Source organism: Camelina sativa, chromosome 2 (genome assembly GCF_000633955.1).
Source record: "Camelina sativa cultivar DH55 chromosome 2, Cs, whole genome shotgun sequence".
NCBI classification, from domain to species: Eukaryota; Viridiplantae; Streptophyta; class Magnoliopsida; order Brassicales; family Brassicaceae; genus Camelina; species Camelina sativa.
This window is the reverse complement of record NC_025686.1, coordinates 18,801,076-18,812,580: the sequence shown is the minus strand read 5'-3', so window position 1 is coordinate 18,812,580 and position 11,505 is coordinate 18,801,076. Positions and strand designations below refer to the sequence as shown.

Genomic DNA, 11,505 nt, shown 5'->3' with positions numbered 1-11,505 from the left:
TTTCCAGAGCCTATAATAATCTTTGCATTACCACATATAGTGCTCACGCTTCTAGCGGAGTCTTTTATTTTGAGAGAGGAGAAATATTTTTTCTCTTTAAGTATTGAATGCGTTGTAGCACTGTCTGCTAGACACATATCTCCATCCTCAATCTCAAAATTTGACATTTTCTGAGATAAAATATTTATAAAATAAACATTAATAAAATAACATAAAGTCTTACAAAAAAAACTTATCATATATTACAATAAAACTATTATCCAAAAAATATTTTATAAACATAAAGTACATATCAAACTATGACAAAGCATATCGTGGCATATAGGCCTTATTCGCATGATTTTCCGTTTTCATTATCAATGAGAAAATCTGCTATATCAAGATGGGGTTCATCGTTTAGGCCATGGTAAGAAGGTCCAGCTTCATCAGAGATGAGGTTGGTCTCAACATTCCTTTCTTTTGCCTGTTGAGATGCTTGATACAGATCGGCCAAATGTTTTGGAATACGACAGGTCTGGTACCAATGTCCTTTCATGCCGCATCTGTAACAAGTACTTTCATCTTGTTTCTTTATAACGCGACCAACATTATTAATTTGAAGATGCTTGTTGGTTTTTCTTGCGTTGAAGTCATTAGGAGAGAAACCTCTTCCTCTTCCTCGTCCACGACCTTCTCCACGACCTCCTCCACGACCATGACCACGGCCTCGACCGCGTCCGCGTCCACGTCCTCGTCCTTGCCAATTATTATAGCTGGATGTAGCAACATTCACTTCTGAAAGTGGAGCTGATCCAGTTGGACGGGTTTGATGATTTATCATCACGAGCTCATTATTTTGTTCAGCAACATGCAAAACTTGCATTAATTCAGAATATCGAGTATACCCTCTTTCTCGATATTGTTGCTGTAGGAGTACATTTGAAGGATGGAAAGTTTGGAATGTTTTCTCGATCATATCATAATCGGAAACTTCTTCTCCGCAGAGAGCCATCCTTGAAGTGATTCCGAACAAAGCGGAATTGTACTCACTTACACTTTTGTAATCCTGAAACCTCAGGTTTAGCCATTCATGTTTGGCTTTTGGTAAGATCACATACTTTTGGTGATCAAACCTATCCTTGAGCGCGATCCAAAGATCTGCAGGATTTTCTCTCGTGATGTATTCATTTTTTAAACCATCGTGGAGATGATGACGCAAGAACATCATGGTTCTTGCTTTTTCCTCTTCTAACCCCGTTTCTGACGGATCAATGGTTTTGAGAAGCCCATTCCCTTTCAGATAGAATTTTACATCTAATGCCCATGTCATATAATTTTTCCCAGAGATATCAAGGGCGGCGAATTCAAGCTTTGCCAAGTTTGACATGATTACTATATAAATAATAAAACAATTTGTTAAATATAAAATTTTATGAAATAATTTTGTAAAATCTTGTTTTAGCAAAATTTAAACTATAAAACATAATTATAAATTATATAATATATTTATAAATTGAAACAATCAATTTAGGAGGCATAGCCTTCCATATAATTCAAATCTATAGATCTGAACATATGATCAAGGAGGCAGAGCCTACCATAATGATCAAGAATGTAGATCTAAATGATCAAGGAGGCAGAGCCTACCATTAGATCAAGAAGTATGTATAGATTTTTACTCTATAGATTATACATATAGTAACATGCATGTAAAATAATTAAATTCAAACAATTTGAATAAAACTTAAATCTTACCTCAAACGGATGACGGATCGAGAGTTGATCGTGCTGATAACGTGTTGAGAAACCACTATATAATAGTGTATGAGACAAGAGAAAACAAAGAGTAGTAGAAGAGAAGTGTTGTGAACTATGACTACAAAACACTTATAAGTTTTGTGTTTTGTAACACTTTGTAAAGAAAACAAGAACTACAAAGAGAGAGAGAGGGAGAGAGCAGCCGAGAGAGAGAGAGAGACTTTGAGAGTGTTTTTGATCAAGGAACTTATGTGTGTCATTCTTATTACACAACTCCTATTTATAGTGCATTACAAAAGACATGAGTCACACACTTAGACACTTGGTAATGACAAGTGGAAATTGGTGTAATATTACAAAGACAAGTGTCCTAACATATGTCTTGTGATGGATTAATCATAATTGTATTTCATAATAATCTCACTTTTTATGGTCAAATACTTAAATTTTTCATTTTATTTATTTATTTATTTATTATAAGTCTTTTAAATTCAATAATTGAATATCCACCCTTCTGGACTTTCTCGAAATAATTGCAGTGGGCATGTCCAACCTGATATTGTGCACAAAGCCCATTAATGTTCAGGTCATACTATTTAGTGATATATATACATACTTTATATATATACATATACACACATTTACTATTATTTAGTGAAAATTTGGTATAATGTAATAGATTAAATTTGGCACAAACTTTATATACAAATGACATTGTAAATAAAACATACAATAATAAATTCTGAAATTAACCATGTGAATCTGGCAGTTGTTTTCAGATGTTTCAGAGGGAACATAATGAAGTGGAAGTTAAAAGAAGTTGGATGGTTTCCATTTCCATTAACAGATTAATACTGTTTCATGGGTCCATTTAACAATAATGTCCTCCTTCTATATAATATCTCTGTAACGTATCAATTTATGTATACATATCTATATCTATATACACATTATGTTATATGGTTTTATTAAAGATAAATTCAAATCCAGATAATCATGAATATCAGAAATTCGAATCTACTATCTAAGTTATACGGTGATTAAAAGTGTGACACTTTCAAGTGTCTAGGCTCTCGAAAAATATGGTACGAGACTATGAGTCCTTCTTTTGTCATTTAAAAGCAAACATATATATCGAATACTAAATACATATCTTAAATTTTTTACTAGTATATATATATATATATATATTTCAAACAGTTTAATGATGAATTACTTTGTTTTTATTTCGTTTCTTAAAGATATAGGGCCCAAGAGACAAGAGTGATGTCTCTTTGTTCGGCTTTATTTAGTGTAGTATCGACTAAAACATACTAATTATTTTGCCTACCTTATTCAAGAACAGATCACTATAGTCTATATTAATTGAAAAAAAAATTGTTTATCATATACGTTACTTAATGTGTTGGTTTATTTCGAAATGTTTTATGATATGGAACACACATAACACATTTATAAACATTTCAGTCAATAAAGCAATTAATAAAACCTATCCATGCACTAGCTTATATATGACTATTGATTGGGCGTTTTTGGTTTAATATACAATATATGTCAAAAACACTTCCTCTTCATTCAAAAACATAATACTCTGTTTTATTCGGGTTTAAAAATTTGAATGGTGACACAAGACATCATTAACACAAACCACTAATCTATCTATATATATATATATCATAAAACGTTTTTATCACTTGATAAGAAATTTGTTTTGATTACTCCAGATTCAGTGTATTAGTTCATTGGTATAAAATTGTAAGAGCATTCTTTGTTAAATTTAATTAGTGTGACATGAATCGTAAATTTATTTAATTCATGGTTCAAAGTTTCAAACTATCACTGGATCTACATATAACACTTTATGAATTTGTGATACGGTTAGACGACCGACTTTCAAAACAAATTACATATATTGTTATTGTTTAATGATCACGTTCATTTCAATGAGTAAGAAACTAGTATGTAATGAAAAAAAAATATATATATATATATATATGATAAAAATAATAATTAATATTTGCAAATGGCCCATGACAGTAGTTCTGGGTGCTGTTAAGGCCAAAAACTAGATTTTAATTGAAAATAAAATTGAACAATCATCATCAGCACCTCACATAAACATATATCGAATTTTCATATTCAGTGGCTTAGGACAGTAATCGTCTTCATAGGCTTAATTAACTAAACAGCTGTGTTACAAGAATCAACCCATGTGGTATGTCTGTGATTATTATATTGAAACCTGCTCTATACATATACTTCTTACTTCTTGCTATTATTAGTCTGTCGTTAATTACTCATGGCTCTAATTTTCTTCGTTTCCCTTTTAAAATTTTGTGAAACAAAATTGCTATAATTGGATTCTTATTAAGATCTGGTCGTCTTATATATCTCATTTCTCTAATGCCAACTTTGTGTATCGAGACTTTTTTTTTTTTGCGTATTATATAACTTAGGATATTATGGTTGAGAATACAATATATAAATGGAGGATAGTAACATGAAATTAGCTAATTTAATTTCTTTTGAAAGAAGAGAAGAATAAGAAAGGGAGAGGAGTTACATATATTATTATAGTACTAAATTAGTTGGATCACTTGTATTTACATTAGAAAATAATATGTTCTACGTACATATAAACTATATAACCAATTTGTGTAAATGCATTCAAAGTTACGGGTATATATAGCGATAATCTAAGACTCTTTAAGTTTGTTTTGTTTTTTTTCCTATTATCAAGAACTTTTGAGTCTTACGTACGTCTATAAAATATTTTAGATATGATATTAAAAGTCAGTTAATTAATAATTTTTTAGCCGCTTAATATTTTTAAACTCGTAAAGTTGAAGATATTCTCTGTGTTTTGGCTTTTGACGTATGTGTTACATTTGACACAATTAAGGCTTCAAACAGGATGTAACTACGATTATTTGAATCAACGTTTATACAATAACTAGAATAGACCACTTCTATCGATTTTGAACCAAGGTTACTAGTGAGTGCTAACAAATATGCAATCTTACTCAATTTTGAATTTAATGAATGAAACGAATTAAAGAGGTAGAGAGGCACATTTAAGATGGGCGCAGGTCGTTCGCTGCTGGAAAGATGAGTTATAGCTATCTCTTTTCTCGAAGGCTAAGATTCAAAACAAATAAATACGACAGATTAATTTCTCTCGTATATATTTCAATATTTGTATATTCCTATTTTAGTAGAGGTAGAGAGAAAGAAACGATATAACAATAACACAATATTTTCATCATTTTCTCGTACGTGTAAGTCTTTAGTTTACGGTATACGTCTATTTCATCGGTCACGTTTAGCTGTATTACTTAAAATTTTGACGAGTTTTTGATACACTTTAAATATATGCACTGTCATGATTGTTTTCGTTCTTTTTATTCCTTCGATGACAATTTTTTTTTTTAAAGCTTTGTCCCTATATGCTTTGAACGTGCATTAATAATGTGTGGTGGAATTAAAAACTATTGTTGTATTTGCAGCTGTTTAAATAGATTTCTAGTTATGACTTTTAACATAAGTTATTAGTATTACAGTATTATTACTAAATAACATGCTTATTTTCCAAAAGTATTTCAAGAAGTTACCACAAAATTGTAGAAAATTAAACTTGAAGAAAAGTAACTTTGTTTCTCATAGTAAAAAAGAAGACTAGTTCTGATTTACCTATATTTCGTTTCTTATTTCATGTTCCCAGCCTTACAAAAACATACATAATTTATTGAATAGATATATGCTAAAAACTATTAAACCTAAAATATTATCTATCTAAAATTGCTTGACTAAAAACATACCATCCCATCTTTATCTATTTGAACTGAAAAAAATTTCGTTTTCTTTGTGTCATATTTCTCTGTAATTTTTCAACAAAATAATATATACAATAAAACCAAAGAGTGTTTGTTTTCTAAATTTGAGTCTTTTGTACAGTTTTGTGCCCAGCCTTGGTTTGCTCACTCCTAACTATTTGATAACAAAACAAAAATAATGTTGATTATATATAATGAAAAAGATCAATTGCTTTTTAGACGAAAGAAGCTAAATGATAACGCAAAACATGTTTAGTCTATATTTTTTTTTTTTTGAATTTGAATCATTTCACAACATCATATTAATTGGCATCAGAAGTCATATTGATTTCAATAGTTTATGTCGCAGTTTATTGGTAAAGATTTGATACATATCGTTTTCCTCTTCCCTGCCTGCGTACACCTACATTGAAAGCTATATATAATGCCTCTCTACGTATGAATGAACAAACAATAGCTATATTTATTTATGTCTAATCACAAAAACAAATAAAGCATATTAATACTGTCTGAGTGTCTAGCAGCATGTGCTTATGCTTTCCATTATAGTTTACTAGGCACGATTTCCGCAATAATTTAGACTAATAAAGCATATATTATACAGCAAAGTAACACATCCTAGTTAGATTTATTCCATTAAATTAAAAGCATATTGTCGTCCTTGATACCCTAAAATAAAATCCCTAAAGATATAAGTATCATATATATTTACCCTATTTCTCATTTTAAATTTGAGAAATTTGTAAAAAAGCTTGTTATTTCAATTACTCTAAAATATAAGTATGATCCATTTTATGAGATTTATCACATTAAAGTGTGGTTGTTGTAATAAACGACACAAACTGATGTGCTTGTAGATAAACTAGGTTTTACTTACTATTTTTAAATTTTGATTCGTCACAATGTAAATTAAAAATAACTGCCGAAAATCACCTACAAATCTATTTTATGAAGAATTTTTTTTTTTTTTGGTCTTTGACAAATTATTACAGATAAATGGATTAGTATGTGTCACTGCGTTGATCTCTTTTTGTTTTTGTTGATAAATTTGTTGCATTCATACTTTCATAGTCATCCTAACTACATCAACTTCATTGATTTTAACTCTTTTTACATAGAATTTTGTAACTATTTCGAGTCTTAATTTTCTGCTTTATCGAATTTAAGACAATACAGTAAATATAATTTATCGAATTAAATTGGATTAAATGATGGTTAGATATGTGCGGTAAAAAAAAATGATGGTTAGATTAGATTAGTAACTAACAGAAATAATATGGAATTTTAGCAATTCGTATTTTGTTTATATAAAACAAATCTAAATTACAAAAAAAAAAAAAAAAAAAAATTAAAATTGAATTAAAATCGTTGCGGCCTCTCTCTCTTCTCTCTCCCTCCTACTCTCTCTGAACAATAAACATTAAACACTCTCTCTCTCATAATAATAAAACTTTCTCTCTCTCTCTCTCTCTCTCTCTCTCTCTCTCCCATTAATCCGATCTGACTCTCTCTTACTCCATTGGAGAGCTTTGTTTCGATTCTCGAAAACCCTAATTCCCTCTCTCTCTCTCTCTCTCTACTCTCATTGAAGCTCTCATAATACACACAGTCAAAAACTTCTCACAACCAACCTTGTTCTTCTGATTCGTCCTCCTCTCTCGAAGACTGTTGTTACCTGCAGAGAGAGAAGGTTAAGAGGCATTGTCATCTCTCTCTCTCTCTTGCTGATGAGAATAACTTTGATTCAGTCTTGAGGTTGAGAAGAGATGATGAAGATGATGATGATGAACAGACGAAGCAACGTCGTCAGATTCGAAACCAAGGTAGAAGAAGACGAAGAAGAAGAAGAAGAAGAAGATGACAATGACGATTGTTTCTACGAATCTCTCGATCGTGTTCTATCTTCTTGCTCTTGTTCTACTTCAAACTCTGATTACGACTCTGATCCCAACATCTCTGATTCGATCCACGATCCGAGTCCCTTCCCTGTTCCTGTGTTCCCTATGGGAACCTCTGGCTTCGAGCTTTGGAAATCTGAGCCTGAATCTGTGTCGGAGAGACGAATCAGGCTTTTGCGTGGTTTGGGGCTTAGTAACGAACCGGATCTACCTCCTCCGGCGAGTCAGCTCCGGTCTAGAAGTCGGAGGAAAGGGATTTGCAATTCCCATTTCTCTAGATCGGTTCCTTCTGATGTTTTGGTTTCTAAACACCAAGGTAAATGCGTGTTGAGATCAGATGCGGCTGGTAGTGACAATGTCGATCTTGGTAAGTCTCGTCACTATACTGGATCTCGGTGTTCTTGTTCTTCTTCTGTAAATATGCTTAACGATGATCATACTGGGAAGTCTCGTATGCGTAATGGTGGTAACAATGGTGTTGATTTTATAAGCAAAGAGCCTACTATGGAAATTAGGGACAATGGTGTTGATTTAGACGAGCAAATGTGTACTATTAGGAATCTAGATACTGGCAAAGAGTTTGTGGTGAATGAAGTCCGAGAAGATGGGATGTTGGAGAAGTTGAAGGAGGTAGGTACAGATCGGCAATTGACTATTGAGGAGTTTGAGATGTTTGTTGGGACATCCCCTATCGTGCTTGAGTTGATGAGGAGGCAAAATGTTGAAGATGTTTGTAAAGACTCTGTTGATATGGACACTAATGTTAGTGGAAGCAGAGTGACTAAGCATAGAAGGAGAGGGAGTTGGTTAAAGAGTATAAAGAATGTTGCTAGTAGTGTGACTGGGTATAAAGAGCGACGAAGCACGGACGATAGGGATTCACCGTCTGAGAGAGGTGGTCAGAGGTTTAGCTCTGCAACTGATGATAGCCGAGATACGTCTTTTCATGACCCTGAGAGAGTTAAGGTTAGGCAGTATGGAAAGTCATGTAAAGAGCTCACAGCACTTTTCAAGAGCCAAGAGATTCAAGCTCATAAAGGGTCGATATGGAGCATTAAGTTCACTTTGGATGGGAGGTATCTTGCTAGTGCTGGTGAGGATTGTGTTATTCAGATTTGGAAAGTTGTTGAGTCAGAAAGAAAAGGAGAACTCTTGTCCGTTGATAAACAAGAAGATGGGAGCATTAATTTGTTTCTTTTAGCAAATGGGTCACCAGAACCAGTTTCAATGTCTCCAAAGAGAAGAGGGAGAACTTCATTTAGCCGAAAATCAGTGAGCTTGGACAATGTTCTCGTTCCAGAGGCAGTCTTTGGTCTCTCAGAGAAACCGGTGTGTTCATTTGTTGGGCATTTGGATGACGTACTTGACCTTTCATGGTCAAAATCTCAGGTTGGTACTAGTCCCGATCATTTCATTTGGCTACAACTATTTTTAAACCATGATGTTGGTTTTCACACTAGAAACGTATATAAAATTCAATCTATTCTATTGTTTGGAGCAAAATTATAACCTTGTTCAACTTACTAGTGCTAATTTTAGGTTTTCTCAATTGTTATGTGAGAATCTGCTTCGATCAGTTTTTTCCCTAGATCGGATAAAACCTTGAATTCTCAAGACTTTGCACTCTCAATGTTTTGTTTTCAGCACCTTCTTTCCTCTTCCATGGACAAGACTGTTCGACTATGGGACTTATCTAGCAAGACCTGTTTGAAAGTCTTCTCACATAGTGACTACGGTGAGTGGATATACCCTCTTATTCCCCATCAATAGCCATGAGTCACTTCTGTTCTTATTATTCTCTACGAAACTAAGCGTACATTGTAAGAAGTATGTTAGTCACGTTAGGTGTCAACTCTGTTCTGGATTCATATGTCAAGCCTCTTCCACATGTAAATAGATCCCTGAAACAGAAGACAAAAAGATAACAATTTTATATGTTAGTTATGTGATATAAGATTTTCTCTCATCTAGTTTTCTGTTTCCTGGACACAGTGACTTGCATCCAGTTTAATCCTGTGGATGACAATTACTTCATCAGCGGATCTTTGGATGCAAAAGTTCGGATATGGAGCATTCCTGATCATCAAGTTGTTGATTGGAACGATCTTCATGAGATGGTCACAGCTGCCTGCTATACACCGGATGGGCAGGTAAGCCATTAAGTCTTTTTTTATGTAATGAAGTGAATTCAGTAATTAATTCATGCAGAACCTTAATGAAGCTCTCTTGGTTTGTAAAGGGTGCATTGGTTGGTTCATACAAAGGAACTTGTTGCTTATACAACACACATGGTATATATAGCTCAGAACTTACTTATCTGAAATCTAAATTGTTTCTCCATCTCGTCTTTTGACATTAATATATTTTCGTTCATTCAGATAACAAACTGCAGCAGAGACGTGAAATCAATCTGAAGAACAGAAAAAAGAAAACCCATCACAAGAAAATCACTGGTTTTCAGGTAAAGCCTAAATAGCAAGTTACACCTTTAATTTATACTTCCAACTGTAATTTTGTTTTGGGTGCTGTACTGGTTTATCTGACCATTCTCATGAACCAGTTTGTGGCGGGAAGTTCATCGGAAGTGCTCGTCACATCTGCAGATTCACGTACACGGGTTGTTGACGGTGTTGACCTTGTTCACAAATTTAAAGGTAAATCATACTAAGCTAGAAGCTCTCTTCTTCATTCTTAGAACTCGAGGATTAGGTATAACTTTATTGTTCATGGAGGTGAATCTTTCGGTCTTATCATCTTGAAAATATTCTTCCCACATCTCATAAACATGTTGTTCTTAAGCTTTTTTCTACATCTGGCGTTGGAAAATAAGCTCAACCTTATTGCAAGTACTGTGTGTTTTTCTGAGTTTTAGTAAAATTTTCGGGTTTGCAGGATTTCGCAACACGAATAGCCAAATCTCGGCTTCACTTACATCAAACGGGAAATTCTTAGTCTCAGCAAGCGAAGACTCTAATGTGTATGTATGGAACTACGACTCAGACTCGCGAGCTGGGAAAAGCAAACGTGTTACAGTCACAAACTCATACGAACACTTTTACTGTCGAGACGTCTCTGTGGCTGCACCTTGGCCAGGCAAAATCAGCAACAACCAAACCAGCAACAGCCCCGAGCAACCACTCTTCACAGCCAATAACCCTCCAACACCTGTCAACGATCCAACCAACAACAAAACCGTCACTAACGGTATCATTTCAAGCGCCACAAACCGATACTTCTTCGATAGAATCTCAGCGACATGGCCTGAGGAGAAACTCATGGTAGCTGCAAAGAACAGAGCCCGGACTAGCCCTCGTGTGAGCGTGGACATCTCTAACGGACAGGTTAACACAAAACCAAGTGCCTCAGCTTGGTCTATGGTGATTGTGACTGGCGGTTTACGAGGAGAAATCAGAACATTTCAGAATTTTGGATTTCCGGTTCGCCTTTGAGGCAGAGAAGAAAGTTTTACAAAAATCAAAAAGCCCAAGGCGAATTGAATTCAACTTAGTAACAACCATCTCCTCCTGTCAAAAGTGTATAGATTGAGAAAAGGTTTGGTTCGTCCACTGACTTCTTTTATTTCTTTCTTACCACGCTTCTTTTTTATTTATTTTTTTCTTAATTGTTCTCTCTAAAATTCGAAATCTCTAGCAAATATATATAATATATAATGTTATTCTTGTTTAAGAATCAAATTAGGCAGAAAAAACATATATTCATATACCACAATGTAGTTGTGTCTTTGATATTCCAACTCTACAAGGAGAATATATGATTTTGTATACACATTGTATTTTCCATTACAGTCTATCTAAATACATAACAATTCAATTCATTATTTTAATAAACAATTTTATCTCTAGATCAGAGCGTCCATAACGATTCAGAGTATATTGTTGTTTCATAGCTCTCTCTCTCTCTCTCAATCCTCCCCATACCAAAGGAGATGGAAATCTAGTTCTCGAAATCTCATTGGCTGTAAGATTCTGACGTGGAAAAAGCTTTCTCTAAAGGTAAAATCTTATCCACACATATCC

The 11,505-nt window shown here is 33.7% G+C and overlaps 1 protein-coding gene across 1 annotated transcript; it reads left to right on the top strand.

Annotated features, from left to right (window-relative positions):
* Positions 6,981-11,271, top strand: LOC104729423 (WD repeat-containing protein 44-like). The gene is made up of 7 exons (XM_010448361.2): positions 6,981-8,857; positions 9,113-9,203; positions 9,461-9,618; positions 9,708-9,759; positions 9,847-9,929; positions 10,029-10,122; positions 10,361-11,271. Exons 1-7 carry the CDS (start codon positions 7,337-7,339, stop codon positions 10,915-10,917), a joined length of 2,556 nt encoding a protein of 851 aa, XP_010446663.1. The 5' UTR covers positions 6,981-7,336; the 3' UTR covers positions 10,918-11,271.